Source organism: Symphalangus syndactylus, chromosome 7, assembly GCF_028878055.3.
Source record: "Symphalangus syndactylus isolate Jambi chromosome 7, NHGRI_mSymSyn1-v2.1_pri, whole genome shotgun sequence".
Lineage (NCBI taxonomy): Eukaryota > Metazoa > Chordata > Mammalia > Primates > Hylobatidae > Symphalangus > Symphalangus syndactylus.
The window spans coordinates 7,555,297-7,580,508 of NC_072429.2; the positions used below are offsets into that span (position 1 = coordinate 7,555,297).

Genomic DNA, 25,212 nt, shown 5'->3' on the forward strand with positions numbered 1-25,212 from the left:
CTAAAAATACAAAAATTAGACAGGCATGGTGGCAGGTGCCTGTAATGCCAGCTACTCAGGAAGCTGAGGCAGGAGAACTGCTTAAACCCGGGGGAGTGGAGGTTGCAGTGAGCCAAGATCATGCCACTGTACTCCAGCCTGGGCAACAAAGCAAGACTCCATCTTGAAGAAAAAAAAAATTTAATTTTTTATACCTCTTTTTGTTGCAAAGAAATGTGCTAGAATGATAAATAAAAGGCTTCCAAACATATATTACGTTAAAATAAAACATATTATGTGGGCTAAGTGTAAAAAGAATGCAAGTTCCAGGAGAAAAAGGAATTTAAAATTTCTGTTAAAGCATTCTTTAAACAGTTGATGAAAGACAGCATATCGCTAAGATATTCCGATTCCACTGGCTACATTTTAAAAACTGATGTAACCATTTTATTTTTAAATGTTAATATTTATAATTCTCTGGAAGTTGTATCCCCTGCAACTATAAATAGCACTTTTTTGCCCCTTCTTCTTTTAAGAGTTGATTCAAATTAAATATATGTAGCATTTATAAGACTGTGTTACCTAAATGTATTATTTCATATATTTAATTTAATAAAATTGAATTATGGTAACTTAGTTTACAATTGATAAACAAAAAAATGCATTATAATTTTTCATAAGCTTAAAAACTTAAGATGAAAAGCACTAGGTGTCAACCTAAAAATGTGTGAGTGAGGGCCAGGCGCAGCGGCTCACGTCCGTAATCCCAGCACTTTGAGAGGCTGAGGCGGGTGGATCACAAGGTTAGGAGATCGAGGCCATCCTGGCTAACAAGGTGAAACTCCGTCTCTACTAAAAATACAAAAAAAAAATTAGCCGGGCGTGGTGGTGGGCGCCTGTAGTCCCAGTTACTTGGGAGGCTGAGGCAGGAGAACGGCATGAACCCAGGAGGGGGAGCTTGCAGTGAGCTGAGATCGCACCACTGCCCTCCAGCCTGGGAGACAGAGCAAGACTGTCTTAAAAAAAAAAAAAGTTGGGGCGGCGGGGCGTCTGGCATGGTGGCTCACGCCTGTAATCCCAGCACTTTGGGAGGCCGAGGCAGGCAGATCACCTGAGGCCGGGAGTTCGAGACCAGCCTGACCAACATGGAGAAACCCCATCTCTACTAAAAATACAAAATTAGCCTGGCATGGTGGCACCTGCCTGTAATCCCAGCTACTCAGGAGGCTGAGGCAGGGGAATCACTTGAACCCGGGAGGTAGAGGTTGCAGTGAGCCAAGATGGTGCTATTGCACTCCAGCCTGGGCAACAGGAGCGAAACTCTGTCTCAAAAAAAAAAAGTGTGAAGGAGTTCACAGTATTTCAACATTATTTTGTCCAAATACCCAGTCTCAAATATAAGGGTTTTCATGACCTAACTCACCTTCTTGCCTTTAAGTCCCAAATTCAAAGAACGACTAGTGCTTTTGCTTAGTGCCCTAAAGGAAATCAAAGTCCTATTAAATGCCCCTTGATAAGAGCTCATGTCTTCATGCATAGCCGCATATTAAAGATTTGAAATGTTCTTTCTTTTTAGATGGAATCTTGCTCTGTCACCTGGGCTGGAGTGCAGTGGCACAATTTCAGCTCACTGCAACCTCCGCCTTCTGAGTTCAAGTGATTCTCCTGCCTCCTGCCTCAGCCTCCCAAGTACCTGGGATTACAGGTGTGTGCCGTCACGCCCAGCTAATTTATTTTTATTTTTTTAGTAGCGACCGGGTTTCACCATGTTGGCAAGGCTGGTCTCGAACTCCTGATCTCAAATGATCCACCCACCTCAGCCTCCCAAAATGCTGGGATTACCGGTGTGAGACACTTAATGTGGCAAAAATGTTCTGTTTTTTTTTTTAATTTTGAGATGGAATCTCACTCTGTCGCCTGGGCTGGAGTGCAGTGTCATGATCTCGGCTCACTGCAACCTCCAGTGCCCATGTACTAGGGATTCCCCTGCCTCAGCCTCCTGAGTAGCTGGGATTACAGGCACATACCACCACGCCCAGCTAATTTTTCTATTTTTAGTAGAGACAAGGTTTCACCATATTGGCCAGACTGGTCTCAAACTCCTGACCTCAGGTGATCCACCCGCCTTGGCCTCCCAAAAGTGCTGGGATTACAGGCATGAGCCACCGTGCCTAGCCAAAACTGTTCTTAATAAAGCAAATTATTGTTGGCCAGGTGCGGTGGCTCACAGCTGTAATCCCTGCACTTTGGGAGACCGAGGCAGGTGGCCCACCCGAGGTCAGGAGTTCGAGACCAATCTAGCAAACATGGTGAAACCCCGTCTCTACTAAAAATACAAAAAATTAGCCTCAGCTACTTGGGAGGCTGAGGTGGGAAAATTGCTTGAACCCAGGAGGTGAAGGCTGCAGTGAGCCGAGATCACCCCACTGCACTCCAGCCTGGTGACAGAGGGAGATTCCGTCTCAAAAAATATATCAATAAAATAAATTTTAAAAATAAAATAAATTTGTTTAGCCGATATGTGCAGATGCTCAGAGGGAAAAAGAATTGTTTAGCCCAGTGTTCCTCAAATGTGTTCCACTGTAACTTTCAACAGCCCATGAAATTAGTGTTCCATGGAACACCTTTGGGGAAAGCATCTAGCTAAAGCTTAAGATCCACCTTAAAAGTAAATTCTTTTTTTTTTTTTTTTTTTGAGACAGAGTCTCGCTCTGCCACCCAGGCTGTAGTACAATGTCACAATCTCAGCTCACTACAACCTCGATCTCCTGGGTTCAAGTGATTGTCCTGCCTCAGCCTCCCGAGTAACTGGGATTACAGGTGTATGCTACCATGCCCGGCTAATTTTTGTATTTTCTACTAGAGACGGGGTTTCACCATTTTGGCCAGGCTGCTCTTGAACTCCTGACCTCAAGTGATCCGCCCACCTCAGCCTCTCAAAGTGCTGGGATTACAGGCGTGAGCCACCACTCCCGGCCAAGAGTCAATTCTTTAAAGCCTTCCAAACTTCAGCAAAAAGGCATCCCCCTTTCTCAATATTCTCACAGGCTTTAGCCCTGAACTCGGCTTTGCAATGACCTATGTATCATCTGCTCCCACTTAGGCTATGCGATACAGGTTCAGCATCTACCACGATTCCTGGCTCCAGCAGGACTTCAATGTTGGTTGAAAGAACCACCAACTGAACGCTGGGAATTGTGGAAAAGGAGTGGAAAATTCCCAGGTTTTACTCTGGATGACTGGGTTAGAGAAAATACTTAGAAGGAACATATGATTTGGGAGGAAAAAGGGAAAGTCCATTTTGGATATGTCGGAAATACATCCTGGAAAGATGAAAATGTCCAGCAGACAGCTGGAAATGTGGATTTGAAATCTGGAAGACAGATCTGGACTGGGGATTTGGAGAGTATTATTACAGGTGACAAATGAAGCTATGAAAGAATCAGTAACATTATCCAGGGAAAAAAGAGTGAAAATGGTCAGGGATATAGTTGCCTAGAGAACACTAATATTTTTAAAGTGCAAAGAAAGTTTCTCAAGCCATAAAACTAGGAATTTCCCTTGAACACTCCCCTCTCTTGCCCCCAAAACAAAGCCATCTAGTCCAGCAACCCAGTCCTGTCACCTCTGCCCTCAGGAACTGTCCAAAACCCATCTCCTCTTCTCCATCTCCACTGCTACCACCAGCCCCAGCCCTGGCATCCAGAGAGCTACAAAAGCTTTATATGCATCCACTCCTGTCCACACCAACCCCAGGCATCCTCCACCTAGCACCAGAACAATCTTTAAAAACTTAAAGATCGGCCGGGCACAGTGGCTCACACCTGTAATCCCAGCACTTTGGGAGGCTGAGGTGGGCGGATCACAAGTCAGGAGATAGAGACCATCCTGGCTAACACGGTGAAACCCGTCTCTACTAAAAAAAAAAAAAAAAAAAAACAACAAAAAAAAAAACAAAAAATTAGCCGGGCCTGGTGGCGGGGGCCTATAGTCCCAGCTACTTGGGAGCCTGAGGCAGGAAAATGGTGTGAACCTGGGAGGTGGAGCTTGTAGTGAGCTGAGATTGAGCCACTGCACTCCAGCCTGCGCAGCAGAGCAAAAAAACCTAAGTTGGATCATATCATGTTTCTGCTCCCTATCCTGCTACTGCTTCCTACTGCACTTGATCTGGTCCTAGGTGCCACACTGCTCCAGACACACTGGCCTGCTTTCTGTTCTTCATGCCGACTCAGAAGGGTCCTGCCTCAGACACTTTGTACTGGTGGTTCTCTCTGACTGGAATGTTCTAAGACTTTCAGCTGACTGACAGCCTCTCAATCATCAAGCTCAAATCAAGGCATCTTAAGCTACTACTGTCATTTAGTATCACATTACTCTGTTTCTATTTTTTGCTTAGCACTTATTATAACAAAATTAACAAAATTACTGATTTCCTCTTTCTCCATGATGGCAGAATTTTAATTTGTCCTATTCACTACTATATACAGTAGTTCCCTTGGTATCCACGGGGAATTGGTTCTAAGACCCCTGCCCAGCCCCACTAGGATACCAAAATCCAAGGATGCTCAAGTCCCTTATATAAAATGGCCTAGTATTTGCAATAATATATACACATCCTCCAGTATACTTTAAATCACCTCTAGATTACTTACAATACTTTGTATGATAGAAATGCTATGTAAATGTTATCATATTTTTATTTTTTAGTTTATTTATTTTTGAGGCAGGGTCTGGATGTCACCCAGGGGCTAAGGTGCAGTGGCGCAATCATAGCTTGCTGCAGCCTTTACCTCCCAGTCCCACACAATCCTCCTACCTCGGTCTCCCAAGGAGCTGAGAACACAGGTGCATGCCACCACGCCTTTACAGAGATGACATCTCACTATGCTGCTCAGGTTGGTGTCAAACTCCTGGGCTCAAGAAATCCACCAGCTTTGGCCTCTTGAAGTGCTGGAATTACAGGTGTGAGCCACCATATCCAGCTATATTTTTATTTTTATTTTTCTATTCTATTCTATTTCATTCCGTTCCGTTCTGTTCTATTCTATTCTATTTTAGAGATGGAGTCTTGTTATATTGCTAAGCCTGGTCTAAAACTCCTGAGCTCAAGCTATCCTCCCACCGCAGCCTCCCAAAAGATCTGAGATTACAGGCATGAGCCACCATTCTGAGCTGCATTTTAAAATTTGTGTTAATTGTTGTATTGTTATTTCTTTGCTGTTTTTTTCCAAAAAATATTTTCTATCTACAGTTGGTTGAATCCGCAGATGCAGAATGAGCAGATACGGAGGGCTGATTGTACTCTGGCCTGCAGCAGGCACTCAAATATTTGCTGCATGAATTAATAAGGGAAAATAGTAAGGAGACTGAGAAAAAAAGTCAGAAAGCTGAAAAGGAAATCAGAAGAGATGAGAAGCTAAGAAAAGGAAGAAGTCACGAAGAATGATGACTAAGATGCCAATGAGGCTGGGTGTGGTGGCTCACGCCTGTAGTCCCAGCTACTCAGGAGGCTGTGGTGGGAGGATCACTTGAGCCTGGGAGCTTGAGGCTGTAGTGAGCCATAATGGTGCCACTGCACTCCAGCCTAGGCAACACAGTGAGACCCTGTCTCAAAAAAAAAAAAGATGCCAATGAATTTGGCAAGTCCATCCTTGGTGTCCTTTACGGAGGCAACTTCAGAGGAATAGAAGAGGTAGAAGGCACATTACCATAGGCTAATGAGTAAATGAGAAGTTCAAGTGGGAAGGGCAAAGGGAAGGAAGAATATGGAATACTATTCTGACAGTGAGAAAACACAGGACTTGTCAGTGTGGAGAATATTTGTTCAATATTTCAAGCTGAAGGGAAAGACTCGGTTGGGAAGGGAGATACTGAAGACAAAAAAGGAAAGAGGGTTCTAGACAAGGTCTCAGGCATTACAGGAAGAAATGAGATCCTAAAGCCACACTGATCATCTTTTTAAAAAAACTAATACCCCACATGATTACAGTATAGTATCTGTTTTATATTCAGAAATATCTACTTCCTAGAAATAATTTGTTATTTCATAATTCTTACATGAGTTTGGTCTACAAAATTAACAGCTTTCTTAACTCTTAAAAGGTACACATGGGGTGGTTTGGGAGCAGAGAGCTATGAGGTGTGCAGCATACTCTCAGGTGGTTCACAGAATAAAAGTCTGAGAGAGAGAAAAAGAGGCAGAGGGTGGGAGAGAGAGAATGTGCAAATGATAACAAATGGGGCACAACAGTGACAACAGGTAAATCTAAGTAACCAGAGTTCTTTGTACCAAACTTAGAGCTTTTCTCTAAGTTTGACATTATTTACAAATAAAAGGTTAAAAAAGAGAGAAAGAAACTTCACACACCTAAAACTAAGTAAGAAAAGCAACTTCCGTCCAGGCAAGGTGGCTCACACCCATCTCTACAAAAACCTTTAAAACCTAGCCGGGTGTGGTAGTGCACACCTGTAGTCCCAGCTACTCAGGAGGCTGAGGTGGGAGGACCCCTGGAGCCCAGGAGTTCAAGGCTGCAGTGCCCCACGATTGCGCCACTGGGTGATAGAGCCAGACCCTGTTTCAAGAAAAAAGGAAAAGAAATGAAAACCTAATAGACTCATTCCTTGAAAATTAGAATAGAGAAAAAGCCTGAAACAGTGTTTCTGATTCTCTAACAGACTAAGCAGATAGTGGCTAAGACTTCGCTGTGGTAGGATATCCTAAGAAAACAATAATCTGAAGTGAAGTAAACTCTAGCAGTAAATCTGATCCCTTCTCAGTCATACAAATGGGTTGCTGGTGAAGTAACTATGAAATGACTGCCAAACAGTATACAGTTCACTTGGAAAAAAATTAAGAACTTATAATATTCCTTATGTAAGAAATATTAATGAGATCAAATACATGGAGTTGTCAAAAATAACAATGACTAAGAGGTACCTTCTTTCCATCTCTTTGTGCAAAGCTATTTCTCCAAGCCAAAATCGTACATACTCAAGGACTCTCTTCCCCTTGAATGCAAGGAGCCACTGTTTTCTTAATGATACTTATCTTCTGTTCCGATGACCCCATTCCAAGGCCAAAGAGCTCAGCTAGACTAACTTGGAGTCCAAATGGAAAGCGTCCCTCTTCCTAGCAGAGACACAGAAAAGCACATCCACCGTAGAGTTTAAACTCAAGAAGTCCATAGGTCAAGGTTTAATGTGATAAAAAGACATCACCTTAACATGGCATATCTGATTAAGCTCTGACATTAAAAGGAATGACTGACAAATTAGATTCAAATTCTAACACACTCAGAATTAATTTATCTTCAAACAGCATGCCCAGTTTCCTCCACTGACTCAAGACTAAAAAAATCATATAGGGTCTAAATTCTTAGAACAACTTTAAACAAACATTGAATCATTACTAATATACCTTTTTTTTTTTATTTTGAGACAGAGTCTCCCTCTGTTGCCCAGGCTGGAGTGCAGTGGTACGATCTCAGCTCACTGTAACCTCTGTCTCCCAGGTTCCAGCGATTCTCCTCCCTCAGCCTGCCGTGTAGCTGGGACCACAGGCGCATGCCACATGTCCAGCTAATTTTTGTATTTTTAGTAGAGACGGGGTTTCACCATGTTAGCCAGGCTGGTCTCGAACTCCTGACCTCAGGTGATCCGCCCACCTCTGCCTCCCAAAGTGCTGGGATTACAGGAGTGAACCACTGCGCCCAGCCCCCACTAATATACTTTCTAAGGAGGGTTCAAGGCAACTATTTGTGTATTAAACTATGATTTTTATGAGCTTTCATTATTTACTTCAATTGCAATGACCACGAACTACTCTTAAAAGTCCTTCCTTACACAGGCCGAGCGTGGTGGCTCATGCCTGTAATCCCAGCACTTTGGGAGGCCGGTGTGGGAGGATCACAAGGTCAGGAGATCGAGACCATCCTGGCCAACATGGTGAAACCCTGTCTCTACTAAAATACAAAAAATTAGGGGAGCGTGGTGGCACAAGCCTGTAGTCCCAGCTACTTGGGGGGCTGAGGCAGGGGAATTGCTTGAACCTGGGAGGCGGAGGTTGCAGTGAGCCGAGACGGCACCATTCCACTCCAGCCTGGCAACAAAGTGAAACTCCCTAAAAAAAATTTAAAAAGTCCCTCCTTACAAGAGTTGTTACTATGAGCCATGAAACGTGGCTCATGAAGTTACATCAACTTGCTTTTTGAGGTTAGTGTATAGGAGGAGAGATTATTATTGAGTAAAGCACTACCAAGTTTATATCAATAACTCAACAGGCACTTAAGATGCACCTAAGATGTGTAATACCCAACTGTGAGCCCAAGCCCTCCCTGCCTCCCAGAGCTGACAGTCTAGTTGGAAAGATGTGACCTAAAGTAATAAGTGACCATGTGCTAAAAATAAATAGCATAGGCCGGGCACGGTGGCTCACACCTGTAATCCCAGCACTTTGGGAGCCCAAGGTGGGTGGATCACGAGGTCAGGGGTTCGAGACCAGCCTGGCCAACAAGGAGAAACCCCATCTCTACTAAAAATACAAAAATTAGCCCAGCATGGTAGTGTGTGCCTGTAATCCCAGATACTCAGGAAGCTGAGGCAGGAGAATCGCTTGAACCGGGGAGGGAGAGGTTTCAGTGAGCAGAGATCCCGCCACTACACTCCAGCCTGGGTGACAGGGCGAGACTCTGTCTCAAAAAAAAAAAAAAAAAAAACAGGCCAGGTGCAGTGGCTCACACCTGTAATCCCAGCACTTCGGGAGGCCGAGGCGGGTGGATTATCTGAGGTCAGGAGTTCGAGACCAGACTGGCCAACATGGTGAAACCCCATCTCTACTAAAAATACAAAAATTATTAGCTGGGCATGGTGGCCAGCGCCTGTAATCCCAGCTAGTAGGGAGGCTGAGGCAGGAGAATCACTCAAACCCGGGAGGCGGAGATTGCTGTCAGCCGAGATCGCGCCACTGCGCTCCAGCCTGGGCGACAGGGCAAGACTCGGTCTCAAAATAAATAAATTAATATGTTTCCTAAATGTTTTGACAAAGGAGATTCTTACTGCTGTGGGTTAGGGTGGTCAGGAACTAGCTTTAAGGCAGAACAAAGAGATAAGCTGGGACTGTCAGGGTGGCAGGATTCTGAAAGGGATGGAGGAGGGTCCCACAGGCGGCCTTTAAATTTATGAAATACTGTATTTTCATGTCCACGCTCATTTCTTTTTATTCTTAAATGAAACCCTGGGGGTGGCACGGTGCGGTGGCTCATGCCTATAATCTCAGCACTTTCAGAGGCCAAGTTGGAAGAAAGGATCACTTGAGCCCAGGAGTTCAAGACCAGCCTAGGCAATATAGTGAGACCCCATCTCTAACAGAAAAAATACTTTTTTTATTTAGCCAGGCATGGTGGTGTGCAACTGTGGTTGGTCCCAGTTACTCAGGAGGCTGAGGCGGGAGGATTGAGGAGTCTTGAGCCAGGGAGGTTGAGGCTGAAGTGAGACATGACTGTGCCTCTGCACTCCAGCCTGGGCAACAGAATGAGGGGAGGGCGGGGAAAGAACACAGGGAGATAATAAGCCCAACATGCCCCTAGTTTACAGATGAGAGAAGTGAAGATGAGAAGGCTTGACCAGTTGATAAAATAAGCAATGAAATCTGAGTGTTTTTTTTTTCTTCTAGCCCAGCAATCAAGGCTAGTGTGGAAGAGAATGAGAAAAACAATTCAACCAGAGCAGAGGACCTGTGAGGGACATTAAAAGATAGGTTAGGTCAGACTGGTCCCAAATGCCAAACCAAAGACTTTGAACTTCATCCCTTCAAGCAATAGAAGGATTTCTAGCATTTCGAGAGGAAGGGAGAGAGAAACTAAATGCCTAAAGACTGGTTAGTTAGCTAGGGACAGGCACTGCAATAGCCCAGGTGAGAGATAATAAAGGTATGAATTTAAAAATACACATAACAAATTAGATTTTAACATTTGTTTTAAACTAAAATCCCCAAGAAAACCATTGAAAAACCTTGTCTCTCTTGTAAATCTGTTTCAGGGAGAAAAACCTCTAACCAACAAATTTCAGGAACATTTACTGAGAGCACAAAGGGAGTAATAATTGACCAACAATCTAACATCATCAGAGATTTTAAACAGGCCTGATAAATTAAAACTAGAATTGTCAACAATATTGCAGGAATCTCAAGTTCACAAAGTTCAGGCTACCTGAACAAGGAATACTTATATGCAACTCATTGAACATTCTACTAAGTTTTCCAAACATTTCTTGATTTTCCATTCAGAGGAGTTTGAGTTGGTCAACCAAAGGCCGACTTATTTCCATATGAAAGCCCTGACCCTGCTTACAGAACAGGATCTTGTAAAGGGCAAGGACCCAATAAACATTTGCAGAATAAATGAGACCAGGCCTGCGGTGCAGGAACTCCCTCCATCACAGGCGACTCGAATGCTAGTCTATTTCGAATAAAGATCTCAACATCCCGGAATCAAGTCTGGAAGAAAAACCCTCCGGTTAGCGTTCGCCAGCCTTCCCAGGTCGGGCCTCCTGCAAGGCTCTCACGGTGCTGTTTTCCCAAAGTAACGCCACCGTCCCACTTCCCGAAGATGACAACCTCTCAGCTCCCTGCCATGTTACCCTCTCTCCAGCCAGATCCAGGAGTCGCGGACGCCTGGGAAGGTCTCCCAGCGGCCCGATCCGCGTCACAGGAAGCGTTTTCGGGAGAGGGGGCTGCCGCCACGACAAGCGCCTTCCCGCGCCCTACTCACCGTGGCCGGGCGGCCGTGCTCCGAGCCGTCAGCGGCGTCCAGGCGCGGGGCCGCGGTGGCGGGCGCCGGAGCTGTGGCGGCGGGCGCCGGGGCTGTGGCGGCGGGCGGCTGCCTGTGCTTGCCGGCGCGCTTGGCCTTGGCCTGGATGCAGCGCTGGTGCAGGGCGAAGGTGTGCTGGCGCTCCAGCTCCAGGCGCTCGGGCGACACGGCCTCGTAGCGGGCCTCGCAGGTGCTGTGGTGGCGCCGGCACAGCTCGATGCGCCGGCGAAGGCGCTCCATGACCGCGCTGTGCCGCGGCAGCGCGAACTCCGCCATGGGGCAGGTGGGCAGCACCATGGGCCGCGGGCTGCACGGGCCGGGCCCGGGGCCGGGCCTCTCGGGGCCGGCTGGCACTGCGGGCTTCGTTCCCCGCGGCTACCCCTGTCCGCCTCACGGCCGCGCCATGCCCCCGAGGGCAGTGGAGCGGGCTCGCGCGCGGCGGCGGGTTTTCCTCCTGCCCCGCTCGGCCCGACCCCCAGCCGGCGCTTGCTGCCTACCTCAAGCCTCGGCCTGTCCCCACCGCCCCGGCCCCATTGTTTTCCGCGCTACCGCCGCAGCCGCCATCTTAAAATTGTTTTCGGGCCTCTCGGAAGAAGGCGGGGCCTCGGTAAGAGACCTTGTGCGTCACGACTGATGAGCAGGGATTCTGGCCAATCAGAGAAGGAAGAACCGGCCGCCCGAGGGCGTGGGGACGAGCACGCAAGAGGCGCGCTCGGGCTTCAGAGCGGTATTTAAAAGGAACTCTCAAGCGAAGGGCGGAGGGAAGCCCCTGGGCGGACCTTAGTCGTGGGGGCGGAGCTAGGCGTGACTGACAGGAGCCCGTGCCAGAGGCGGCTATTGGTTTCCTGCACATCGCCCGCTGAAGGCAGGCCCTTCCGGCTCCCCCGAGAAAAGGGGAATCTGGCCGGCGGGTGCGGCGCAGCTGGCCAGTCCCTGTTGCCCGCCTGGCAGTACAGAGACCTTTTTTTTTTATTATTTTTTAAATTTCGAGTTTGATAAACTCTAAGTAGCCACGCTATTTTAATGTCAGCCGTTTTACTTTGACCTTATTCCTTGTATCCAGCCCCATAATTAGTCAGAATTGTCTAGTGAGCTGGTAGTTTCCTCTTGCACCATCCCGAATCACTGGTAGTCAGTTTCCACCTATTTATAAAAGCCCGAGCAAGTTTCAAAAGTACAGTATTAGTCACTACTTAAAAAAAAAAAAGTCCAGAAGATGGGAGCAAAAAGCATGCAAGAGTCCAGCTCCATTAGAGGGAACTGGAAATGCAAAGGATGACGTTTCACCACAACCTCCGCCTTCCGGGCTCAAGCGATTCTCCTGCCTCAGCCTCCCGAGTAGCTGGGATTAGAGGCATGCGCCACCACGCCCGGCTAATTTTGCATTTTTAGTAGAGACGGGGTTTCTGCATGTCGGTCAGGCTGGTCTCCCACTCCCGACCTCAGGTGACCCGCCCACCTCGGCCTTCCAAAGTACTGCGATTACAGGCGTGAGCCACCGCGCCCGGCCAAAAACAGTCCTTTAGGTAAAACTGAGTTACTCAACAAAATCAAACCAAGACAAATTATGCCCCATTATTAAAACTAATAGGCAAAGGGGAGTAGAGGGACTGGAGCAATGAAACAGTGTTAGAACTAAAACTAGATAGTGTGATGCCAAAGGATATCAGGAACTCTAGATATGGGCACTCTAATTGCTAAAAGGTTAAGCAGGAGGTGGCAGGAGGCTGCACATTGAGATACACCATCGGCAGTTACTCTAGCTTTTTTACTAGGGCTCATGTTTTATTTTAAAATCAAGAGAAAACAATCTAATGTCTTCATACAAACGCAGCAGAAAAATACAAATCCTAATGTTTTAAATGGAGAAAGTGGGCCACCAAGGCAAAAGTGCCATAATGCAGTCCTGCTTTTTTTTTTAGCACTCAAACAGAAATTTTACACCAGAACTAAACTATTTCTTTAATAGAAAAAATAGTAACTAGGAGCACTACCTTCTGTGTACATACTTTTCTTTAGTATGTAATGTAAAAATTTAATAGCACATAAAAAACTGGGCTTTCAAAAATATCCCTTTAGTATTTAAGTATATGTAAAATGATGGAGTCTGATTCCCAACAAATAATTTTCTAATAAAAATTTCAAAGTTCAATGGTTCCCCTAAGCCTTAAAGAATATTATCTACAAATTATCAGTAGCATTCCCTCCTTTTCTGAGCTGCTGTCCACACTAACAGAAACTACTGCACTGCAATCATGTGGGCAGGAAGAGGCAAGGGCTAAACATAAAAGACTGCATCAAATTCATGTGGTGAGATAGTCATTATTTCACTGTCCATAATAGTTTCTGCCTATTAGTGAACTCTCACATAGTGGCCAATTAAAGGAAGATCAACCCACTAATTGAACATAGTAACATACACAGACTGAAGGTTACTATGAAGAAATTCAGTCAAAAGCAGACACTTAACACAGGCTTTAATGTAACACCATTTAGTAACATGACAAATTGAAAAGTGAGGAGTACTTTGTGGATAAGAAAATGGAGGAACACAGCTGATTGGAGAGTGGGCATTTGACAACAATGGAACAGGTAACCAGCATGTAAAATCATAATATAAGTTTCTTTTTAAGAGCTGAAAGCTGCTGTTGGTCATTCATTAATGTGTCATTTAATCAAGATGGTGGACCTTCAAAATAACTGAAAAAAGAACCAAGAAAAGGCGTTTTTGTTTTGAACAAACTTTACTAAATAACCCTGGAAAGGCAATGAACAATCTGACAATTTAAGCTCTAATGATTTAAAGCTCAGCTAGAAGAAAGTGAGGCATGACATATATTGTAAACGGAGGGTGAAGGAGGCAGATTTCTGGAAATGCAATGATCCCACATATTTGCTTCAAGGAGAAACCTGCAGAGATATTTTCAGGTCTTGCTAAGTAACAACTGTTTATTTGTAATCGGTATTATCTGGGAAAGCCTGCTATGTAGCTAAGGTCACTGTGACGACAGAACAACAGATGAAAAGGAAAAAGCACTGAACAGCAAGAAAAATACATCCCATCCTCAAAAGAATTTAAGTGAACCAGTTTAAAAAGAAAAAAAAATAGATACAGCCTTCATCTTTTACAAATATATTTCCTTCCCAATATCTTCCCAATATAAACACTGTGGAGTGTTTATATATTCAGTGCAAGAAACAGTATCATCGGTACATCTGAAAGCCTCTAAAGAACAACTAAAGCTAAAATAACATCTAACTCTGAATACGTTTCAGTGTAGAGTAATAATAACATTATTACACTATAGTGGTGTGGGAGGCTCTGATAGCACCCATCTGCATTCCGCATGAAAAAACAAACCTAAGATCACTTTTTTAAAAATTCTACAAGCCACGTTAAAAAAAAAAATTTGAACAGGACTGCTTTATTGTGTAATTTATGACACAACTGTTACATGAATTGCAAATGAAGGCTTAAAATATTTAGCAGCTACAAAAAAAATCAGATAACTCATGCTTCATGTCACTCCTCCCACAAATACTTCTAGTCTGTTCAACTGCAGTCAATTCTGTATTGGCTCGCCTGTGAATTAGACTTCTAAAGTCTTTACACAGAGTAAAAGAAATGGATAAAAATCAAAGATTGTATTCTATTCTGTACTTTGACCCTGGAAAGGTATGGGTCTGCTTGAAAGAAAGAAGAAACATACACATAATCACAATAAAGCTTAACATTATGCAGGGCTTATAATCATTTTCAGCAACGGACTGCAAGCTGCACTGTGAAGAAAATGCATAGCAGAGGAGAAAGCTGGGGATTTGAGGAAATAGGTAAGGAAAACAGTGTCAACACACAGTGGAAGAAGTGATGAAGACATCTACTCCGGAGCTCACGTGCCATGCCCTGCTAGCGTTCCTTAACAAGCCACCTGCTCCAGAAGGCCACAGCCTGACCCTCCCAAGTGGAGTATGAATGCCCAAGTGCCACATGAAGCCACCTCCTCCACTACCTGCAAAGCTGTCTGGGAACTGAGCTACAGAACACACGCACTTTCTGGTCTAACCAACATCAAGTGAAAGATTTTTTTTTCTTATATATCTATTTTTAATACAACTTAAACGCAACTTTTACATAAATTTGGGCTTCTATTCAGTCCCTCTCCTCAATTTTCTTAGGAGGAACTAAATAATGGAAGCAAACAAAACAAGATTATAACCACAAATGACTGCACTTGTAAACGTGATTATCAATTTTGAGGGACAGAGATGTGGATGTTTTACAATACCAAACTTTAAAAAAAAATCTATTATAAAAACTGCAACTCATCTCCCTAACATTTTTAAATGGTGGTATTATGTTTGCACAAACAGATTAATACATTAAATTAAGCCAAGATCTTAAAGACTGGCAAAGTTCTATCATTCTATTTTAAAAACAAAGTTGTTAAAAAAAAAAAAAGAAGTTAGTTTGCTTCATGTTACATTTCACAACCATTATGTTAAATGTTTTCTTTTCTACAGAAACAGGGTCCTTTATATCACAACTGCAAGTATTTACTGCTAGATGTTTAAAGTTACACAGACTAGTGTTCAACTGGAGCCTGCTGATGGTGATGTCTTGAAGTTTTCTGAATGTCAACCTAAGGTGTGCCAGGTCCTCTAAGAAATCACAGATCAAGCTCTTAAGATTGTTTCACTCTCTTCGTGGCTTTCTGTTTCTCGGTGATCTGTTCAAAATTTCATCCTCCTATTGATTGAAAAGAAAATAAATTCACTATAATTAGCACATTTAAAAAATAATAAAAGTTCACCATATATTCAAGATCAGCCAGGCTGAGGGTAACTTATTTGATGAAAAAAATGAGGAAAATGATTAGAAGAGAATGCACCAAGAAGAATGGTTGTCTCAGAGGTGGTGGAATTATGCCTACTCTAATTCAGTTTAGTCTTTATTGTTTTCTATACACATACACTTTTCTCAATCTAACCCATAAACATTTTCTTAAAAAAGGATCAGACACTGAGATTTCTTAATCTTGCTTAATCCCAAACAATCTACTGGACTATGGCACATTAGCCCCATTCTGAGGATAAGAAACCAAGGATTCACGAAGATGGAAGGCTATCCAAGTAGACTGACTCCAAGGCTGCTGCTCTTTGTACTCTATCACAAGTTGCTAAGATTGTAAATTACCCTATGAAAATATTCCCTTTTTTTAAATGCACCAGCAACTTTTTAATGTGTGAGGGAGTTTGGGGGAAACATGGTCTCTACTTTTAAGAATTGCATTCGAGTTAAGACAGAACATATCCATGGAAAATATACAAAAGATACAGATAGCAATGACCTTTATTAATAGGAAGGCAGAGTTGTAGCTGGAAGTAAAACCTGAGGAGAGCTTTCCAGGAGAGACCAGATTCAGACAGAGGTGCTGGGTAAAGGACTTTAGTAGGCAATGGTACAGACAATGAACACTGTTCCTTTTCTCTCATACTCCATATATCCAATCTACCACAAAACCAAGATCCAGATCCCCGACTAGTTCTCATACCCTCTGTTCCTCTCCTGTCACCCTTTGTGGGGCCACCGTATCTTTCCTAGATGATTACAGGGACCTAACTGGTCTCCCTGATTCTCCCTGGTATATAGGAAACACAATATCCTGTGACACTTGTGTCCAGTAGCCTGTGATGGCTGCCCACTTCACTAGGAGGGAAAGCCAAGTCCACACAACAGCCTGTCTAACCCGGAGCCTTCTCCACCCTTCTTTTCTCCACTCTCTCTGTCCACTCACCATACTGGCCTTGTAGACAACCACTTCAGGCCTCAATACTGGCTGTTCTCTCTGCCTGGAATGCTCTTCCCACTTACATCCCCATGGAAAAGTTCTCTACCTCTTTCAAGTGTTTGGTTCAATGTCATCTTTTGAGTAAAGGCTTTAACATGGTGACCTGCCTACCTCTAGCACTTTTAATACCTTTTCCTGTTTTAATTATTCATAGTTTCTCACTTCCTAATATGCTGTGTTGTTTACTTCCTTAAAATGTTTACTGCTCATTGCCTGTTTCCCCCAAGTAGAATTTAAGCTCCTTAAAGGCAGAGTATCTTTGTCTGCCTTACCCACTGACAAATGCCTGGCACAAAATAGGCACTCGACAAATGTCAGGTAAATGAATGAATGAACGCATCTATGGAAAATGGGGACAAAAAGTTTAGAACACAGTGATTTGTATAAGAAATACTTTTCAGGGCACAGTGAGGAGGGGCAAATAGACTGTTAATGACCCGAAGTTTCCTTCTTAGCAAGCATTTTATTTTCCCCCTACAACCTTCTGCTTATTCCAGAAAATCATTTTCAGCTAAAGATACTTTTGAGATTAATATGTAGCTTAAAATTATCAAACAAAACACTGACCTGTATCACAAAGAATCCTACTTCAACAAAATTGGCGTTAACAGAATTTTTACGGCCATAAGCCACTGTAAACTACCCTACTGAAATATTCCCTTTACATAAGTGTACCTTCAACTTGGAAAAACAAAATGTGGCCCCTTTCCTTTACCTCTGCTCTAGGTTTTCTGTCTTCCTCCTCTTGACTGACAGTGCCACCATCTTCTTCAGCATCACTTTTCTGTTTCTCTTCTAAGACAGAAGGTAAACAACTGAGCAAAACCTTATTATTTTTGGTGATTATACATTAGCATTAGAACACATCTCTATATCTACAATTTTTTTTTTTTTTTTTTTTTTGAGACAGAGTCTTGCTCTGTCGCCCAGGCTGGAGTGTAGTGGCGCCATCTCGGCTCACTGCAAGCTCTGTCTCCCGGGTTCACACCATTCTCCTGCCTCAGCCTCCCAAGAAGCTGGGACTGCAGGCGCCTGCCACCACGCCTGGCTAACTTTTTGTATTTTTAGTAGAGACGGGGTTTCACCGTGTTAGCCAGGATGGTCTCAATCTCCTGACCTCATGATCCGCTCATCTTGGCCTCCCAAAGTGCTAGGATTACAGGCGTGAGCCACCGCGCTCAGCCACTTTCTTTTTTGAGATGGAGTTTTGATCTTGTCACCCAGGTTGGAGTGCAGTGGCATGATCTCGGCTCACTGCAACCTCTGCCTCCAGGTTCAAGTGGTTCTCCTACCTCAGCCTCCGAAGTAGCCGGGATTACAGGTGCCCACCACCACGCCTGGCTAATTTTTGTATTTTTAGTGAAACGGGGTTTCACCATGTTGGCGAGGCTGATCTCGAACTCCTGACCTCAGGTGATCCGCCCACCTTGGCCTCCCAAAGTGCTGGGATTATAGGCGTGAGCCACCTTGCTCGGCCAACAATTTTTTTTTTTTTTTTGAGACTCAGCCTTGCTCTGTCGCCAGGCTGGAGTGCAGTGGCGCAATCTCGGCTCACTGCAACCTCTGCCTTCCAGGTTCAAGTGATTTTCCTGCTTCAGCCTCCCGAGTAGCTGGGACTACAGGCGCCTGCCACCATGCTTGGCTAATTTTTTTATTTTATTTTATTTATTTATTTTTTTGAGACGGAGTCTCGCTCTATCGCCCAGGCTGGAGTACAGTGGCGCCATCTCGGCTCACTGCAAGCTCCACCTCCTGGGTTCACGCCATTCTCCTGCCTCAGCCTCCCGAGTAGCTGGGACTACAGGCGCCCACGACCACACCCGGCTAATTTTTTGTATTTTTAGTAGAGACAGAGTTTCACTTGTTAGCCAGGATGGTCTCGATTTCCTGACCTTGTGATCCGCCCATCTCGGCCTCCCAAAGTGCTGGGATTACAGGCGTAAGCCTCCGCGCCCAGCCCAACTTTTTTATTTTAAGTAGAGACAGGGCTTCACCATGTTGGCCAGGATGGTCTGGATCTCTTGACCTCGTGATCCACCCACCTTGGGCTCCCAAAGTGCTGGGATTACAGGCGTGAGCTACCGTGCCTGGCCAACAATTTTTTTTTTTTTTTTTTTTGAGACAGAGTCTCGCTCTGTCACCCAGGCTGGAGTGCAGTGGCACAATCTCGGCTCACTGTAAGCTCTGCCTTCCCAGGTTCACGCCATTCTCCTGCCTCAGCCTCCTGAGTAGCTGGGACTACAGGCGCCTGCCACCACGCCTGGCTAATTTTTTGTATTTTTAGTAGAGACGGGGTTTCACCATGTTGGCCAGGATGGTCTCGACCTCCTGACCTCATGATCCGCCTGCCTTGACCCCCAAAGAGCTGGAATTACAGGCGTGAGCCACGGCACTTGGCCAACAATTTTTTTTTTTTTAAGAGGCAGGATCTTGCTGGGTCTGGTGGCTCATGCCTGTAATCCCAACACTTTGGGAGGCCCAGGTGGGAGAATCGCTTGAATCTGGGAGGCAAAGGCTGCAGTGAACCGAGATCACACCACTGCACTCCAGCCTGGGCAACAGGGCCAGACCATATCAAATAAATAAATAAATAAACAAACAAACAAACAGCTGGGCATGGTAGTGCATGCCTGTGGTCCCAGCTACTTGGCGGGGTGCTGAGGTAGGAGGATCACTTGAGCCTATAAGGTCAAGGCTGCAGTGAACTGTGATTGTGCCATTGCACTCCAACCTGAGTGACAGAGTGGGACCTTGTCTTAAAAAATAAAAAAGAGAGGGCCGGGCGCAGTGGCTCACGCCTGTAATCCCAGCACTTTGGGAGGCCGAGGCGGGCGGATCACAAGGTCAGGAGATCGAGACCATCCTGGCTAACACGGTGAAACCCCATCTCTACTAAAAATACAAAAAATTAGCCGGGCGAGGTGGCAGGCGCCTGTAGTCCCAGCTACAAGGGAGGCTGAGGCAGGAGAATGGCGTGAACCCCGGGGGGCGGAGCCTGCAGTGAGCCGAGATCGCGCCACTGCACTCCAGCCTGGGTGAAAGAGCGAGACTCCGTCTCAAAAAAAAAAAATAAAAATAAAAAAAAAATAAAAAAAAATAAAAAAGAGAGAGAGAGACAGGGTCTCACTCTGTTGCTCAGCTGGAGTGCAGTGGCACTATCCTGGCTGACTACAGCCTTAAACTCCTGGGCTCAAGCGATTTTCCTGCTTCAACCTCCCAAAGTGCTAGGATTACAGGCTTGAGCCACCACGCCTGGCTAAAAACAATCCTTAACTTGACTGTAAAGGTTTAACAACATCGTAGGGTCTTGGCTTAAAGCAGATTTTCTGGACTCTATTTCTTACCAAGTTTCTCTTCTCCTTCCTCCTCCTCATCTCCCTTGTCCTTTTCCTCTTCCTTCTCTTCTTCCTCTTCCTTCACATCTGGTTGAGGTGCATCAGTTTTCTTATACTCCATAGCACTGGTCTGTTTCTGAAATGTTCCCCAAAGTACAATTTTGTTTACATGTTCATGTATTATGTTATATAATTCCTGAATGTCTAAGGCAAAGTTCTGTTCCAGGCTGTATACAGGGATAGATATACAGAAACAAATAAGATGTAATTCCTACCCTGAAGAGCGTGTGTGTATGTGTGTGCGTGCACATGGGCTTGTGTGTTTCAAGGTAGAACAATAAAAACAAAAGGGCCAGGCAGGAAAATACAGGTCAAAAAAGTCAAGGTGACTGAGGCACAGATACACAGAATAGTGGCAGAGGCTGAGGCTGGAAAAGGAACTTGGGATCCAGTTACAAAGTGCTATGAATGCCAGATGAAGCATAATCCTCATTTAGTAGAAGGAGAGGCCAAAATAAGACTTTCTTTTTTCATGATAGCATGCAAAAAAGGCTAAACAAGAAAAACTAACAATAAGGCTGTGGTACCCTATACTGTTTTGAGAGTGGGGAAGGTGAAGGCAGAATGGATAATGAGGAATCAAAGACTGAATTACAAAGAATAGAAATAGCTATGCCAGCAGGCAAAGCTGATTATTGCCCAAGTGGCTAGTTTTGTATCTAAGTTTATTGTCTTTTTTAGAAAGTTGCTACGGAACACTATGGAGAGTAACAGATTAGGATAAATAATAATAGCAACCAACGGACTATAAATCCTGCTCCCATCTGGGCACGATAAACGGCCACTGAGGAACAGAAAGTAAGGTTTCTGAAGTCAACACCAAACATGGCTCAGTCATTACTGAGCCACTACAAAGAAAACCTCAGGCAACATATCTTAGTTATTTTTAATAATCACTACAGTGATGTCTCTAAAATTGATTCTAAAAAAAAAAAAACTTCCTACCTTTCCAGAACAGCAGAAGAGGATAACCAGGAACACGGGAAGGGCTACAGTTAGAATATAGACTACCCACAGCCACGGGCGCTCTTCAGCCGCCTCGATCATCTGCCCCACAACGCCTGGCTGAAAAACAAGACAGGACTGACTCAAAGTTCTGGCTTTTGACACCAAACATAGGCCGCGTTGTTTTTCTGCAGTTCAGTTATGGCACGGCACTACACAGGACCTTCTTTTTCAGAGAAAATGTTCATAAAATGTAAAAAAGAAATTAGAGAAAGCCTCCATCCTCTTGCTCTCCTTATAATCAAGATGATTTCACTCTCATAGGTGCAAAAGCTGGCTTCGGCCGGGCGCAGTGGCTCACGCTTGTAATCCCAGCACTTTGGGAGGCCGAGGCGGGCGGATCACGAGGTCAGGAGATCGAGACCACGGTGAAACCCCGTCTCTACTAAAAATACAAAAAATTAGCCGGGCGTGGTGGCGGGCGCCTGTAGTCCCAGCTACTCGGAGAGGCTGAGGCAGGAGAATGGCGTGAACCCGGGAGGCGGAGCTTGCAGTGAGCCGAGATTGCGCCACTGCACTCCAGCCTGGGCGACAGAGCGAGACTCCGTCTCAAAAAAAAAAAAAAAAAAAGCTGGCTTCTACATCACCTGCAAAAGGCTCCCTTAACCTCAGGATCCGGTGACTTTCTTATCTCAGTATCCCTGGCTCTCCAATTCTTAGATTGGCCACATGACCAGTTGTTTGAAAATTCTATATGTAGTGTAAACTGAGATTCAACATATAAGAGTGCATTAAAATATAGCCTAAAAGACAAATTTCAAAATATATACACAGACTAATAATAAAAAAAAAACCCTGAACATAACACAAATAGACTCTAAAGCCACTACATTAGACTAATGAAATCATGCCCCAAAACCCAATATTGTGTCTTTTGCAGGCATATGGTTATACTTTTTATGCCAATATTGCCAAATGAAGAAAAAAACCTTACACAGACTTTCACAAAATAATAGCTCCTTACAATAACAGATACAAATGCACAAGCAGCAAACACGAACCTCAGCAGCCCCATCAGCAGCTTTCTTCAGGCCCCATCCATCATTGGCCCAATCATCGACTATTCTTCGGTCGGCACAAATGATAAAGTTGTCAAAAAAAATGTCAGAGGTCATGGACCACAGCTCCAAACCAATAGCACTAAAAGGAGTCATTCTGAAAGGTTCCAGATCTTCAAAGAAATCTGGATTTGGTATTTTCCTGGGTTTCCAGATTCCCTAGAAAAAAATGTTTTAGAAAATCATTTCAGATAATGATCAACAAAAGTTTATGGTGAATCTACTGTAAGAGAAATTTTGCATGAACAATGGAGAGAAATGCCAACTTCATGAAACTTGAAATAAGCAACAGGAAAATAAATAATAAATGCTACAGATTACTTTACACACTCTGCCTCTAAGACTGCAGGACTCCAACTACTTCCAACTTCTACTACCACCCATGACCTTGGTCCAAACCAACCCCTCAAGTTCCTGGCCCATTCAACAGCCTCCACTCTTACCAACTGCTAATGAGAGTGGGAGCCTAAGTCAGCACATACTTCTTCAGTGGTGATTTAAAATAAAACGCACATGATCATCAACCAGCTATTCACTTCTAGATAACTACCTAGAGAAATACTTACAACATACACCCAAAGATGTACAAGGATCATTACAGCAGCAGTGACTCTGAAAGCAAAAGTGACAATCCACCTAAATGGCCGCCAACAGGAGAACAACTAAAGGGCAACTTCTTTTTTACTGTAACCTCTGCCTCCTGTGTTCAAGTGATCCTTGCGCTTCAGCCTTGTGCCTAAGCAGCTGGGACTACAGGCATGTGCCACCATACCCGGCCAATTTTTGCGCTTTTAGTAGAGATGGTGTTTCACTATGTTGGCCAGACTAGTCTCGAACTCCTGATCTCAGGTGATCCACCCACCTCGGCCTCTCAAGTGCTGGGATTATAGGCGTGAGCCACTATGCCCAGCCTAAAGGGCAACTTTTTTTTTTTTTTTTTACTGTATTTATTTATTTATTTACATTTATTTATGTATGTATGTATTTATTTATTTTTATGTTTTTATTATAAGGGCAACTTTTTTAAAGTAAAATTTTTATCTTATTGTTTGACTACACAATTAAAAATACATTCACAGAACATCTTTAAAGACTACGAGGAAAAAAATAAAAAATTTACAGAAAAACATATATTAGTATATGTATATATACATATACTATGCCAAGATCCTGCTGAAATGTTTTCACAGTATCAGATCAGCTTCTCCTGTTTCTGTATATGTGTATACATATATTAGTATTTGCATATAAATAGACAAAGTAGACAAATTAATGATTATAAATAATTTTAATTGCCACTCTTTGTAGAGATTATAATTTTACTCGGCTAGAAAGATAAAAGGAACAAAGGTCTGAGGGTGTACATTTCTGCATGAGGCCCAAAGGTTCACAACCTTACTACCTGTATCCTTACCATCTCCCTTGGGCCTCAGTCTTTTTATAGTTGCAAGCATTGAGGCCAAGCGGTGAGCTGACTTGATGTAGTCAAGATGCTGACTCAAACCACAGTCCTCTACTCACCACATCACAGATTGTCCAGACTCAGCTGTGGATCCTATGGCTGAAGCAACCCTAGCACCCAAGAGCAGGGTACCCAAATCAACAGTTTTCCATTTCTCTTTTCCTTTTGTTTTTAAATATAATTACAAAGCAACTATGAAAGTTACTCTTGGCTGGGCACAGTGGCTCCTGCCTGAAACCCCAGGACTTCGAAAGGCCAAGGCAGGTGGATCACCTGAGGTCGGGAGTTCAAGACCAGCCTGGCCAACATGGTGAAACCCTGTCTCTACTAAAAATACAAAAAATCAGCCAGGTGAGGTGGTGCACGTCTGTGCTCCCAGCTACTTGGGAGGCTGAGGCAGGAGAATCGCTTGAACCCAGGAGGTGGAGGTGGCAGTGTGCCGAGATTGCGCCACTGCACTCCAGCCTGGGTGCTAGAGTGAGACTCAGTCTCAAAAAAAAGAAAGTTCACCGGGTGCAGTGGCTCACACCTGTAATCTCAGCACTTTAGGAGGCTGAAGTGGGTGGATCGCAAGGTCAGGAGTTCGACACCAGCCTGGCCAACATGGTGAAACACCGTCTCTGCTAAAAATACAAAAATTAGCCAGGCGTGGTGGCAGGCGCCTGTAATCCCACCTCCTCGGGAGTCTGAGGCAAGAGAATCGCTTGAAACCTGAAGGCAGAGGTTGCAGTGAGGCGAGATCACACCACTGCCCTCCAGCCTGGGTAGAAGAGCGAAACTCCATCTCAAAAATAAATAAATAAACAAATAAGTAAATAAAGTAAGTTAAAGAAAGTTATTCACTCCAGTTTCTAGGTTTATCTTTGCAACACCTAACCCATTAGGCTCTCTTCCAACTTAGGAAGTCTACTTTCTGCTTTTAATTCAACAGCTTGAATATAATGACCAACCTGGCAGCCTTACTCTAGATAAAACTTCTATCTGAATACAAACAGATTAATGAAAACAACCATCAAGAGGCACAAACCTGGTAACTGGGATTGTCAATCATAGGAGGCTTCCATTTGCCTTTATAATTGGGGTTGTCAATCATAGGTCGCTGCCAGACACCACATCCAGGGGCTGATTCACATTTAGGGTTGGCAATCTGAGGAGCCTCCCATTCTCCATCCATGTCTTCATCCCTGTGGAGGTACAAACAACAAATTAGAAACAGGTTCTGTGATGCAGGACTATGAACAGCTGGCTGGCCCAGGGCTGCCAAGATCCTGCTGAAACGTTTTCACAGTATCAGACCAGCTTCTCCTGTTTCTGTATTTCCAGTAAGAACAGTTTTTCAGGAAAAATATATTTTTTAAAAAAGAAGAAAATATAATTAAAATTGTCAAATTCTACCCTGAAATTAGGGATCTTGGCTATATTTAAGTATTAAGTTTGACTTCAATAAAAACAGGTAACTTACTCTGGGTGTGGTGGCTCACACCTGTAATCCCAGCACTTTGGGAGGCCAAGGCAGACAGATCACTTGAGGTCAGGACTTTGAGACCAGCCTGGCCAACACGGTGAAAGCCCATCTCTACTAAAAATACAAAAAATACAAAAATTTGCTGGGTATGGTGGCACACACCTGTAATCCCAGCTACTCACAAGGCTGATGGA

At 44.2% G+C, this 25,212-nt stretch overlaps 2 protein-coding genes across 6 annotated transcripts in view; both read right to left on the bottom strand.

Annotated features, from left to right (window-relative positions):
* The window catches only part of MAML1 (mastermind like transcriptional coactivator 1), a 52,851-nt gene extending 41,476 nt beyond the window's left edge, over positions 1 to 11,375 (bottom strand). The window contains exon 1 of the mRNA XM_055284946.2: positions 10,746 to 11,375. Within this exon, the coding sequence (XP_055140921.1) occupies positions 10,746 to 11,081 (336 nt within the window). The 5' untranslated portion in view covers positions 11,082 to 11,375. The remainder of the gene's footprint in view (positions 1 to 10,745) is intronic.
* A 1,869-nt stretch (positions 11,376 to 13,244) lies between these two features.
* CANX (calnexin) overlaps positions 13,245 to 25,212 on the bottom strand; it is a 33,478-nt gene continuing 21,510 nt past the window's right edge. For 2 of the 5 annotated variants that reach the window (XM_063642435.1, XM_063642439.1), the window contains exons 10-15: positions 24,581 to 24,737; positions 22,035 to 22,250; positions 20,974 to 21,093; positions 19,978 to 20,104; positions 17,349 to 17,428; positions 13,245 to 15,531 (exon numbers count right to left, since the gene is read on the bottom strand). In XM_063642435.1, coding sequence (XP_063498505.1) covers positions 15,478 to 15,531; positions 17,349 to 17,428; positions 19,978 to 20,104; positions 20,974 to 21,093; positions 22,035 to 22,250; positions 24,581 to 24,737 — 754 coding nt within the window. In that variant the 3' untranslated portion in view covers positions 13,245 to 15,477. The remainder of the gene's footprint in view (positions 15,532 to 17,348; positions 17,429 to 19,977; positions 20,105 to 20,973; positions 21,094 to 22,034; positions 22,251 to 24,580; positions 24,738 to 25,212) is intronic. The other 3 variants (XM_063642436.1, XM_063642437.1, XM_063642438.1) reach the window with 2 other exon arrangements.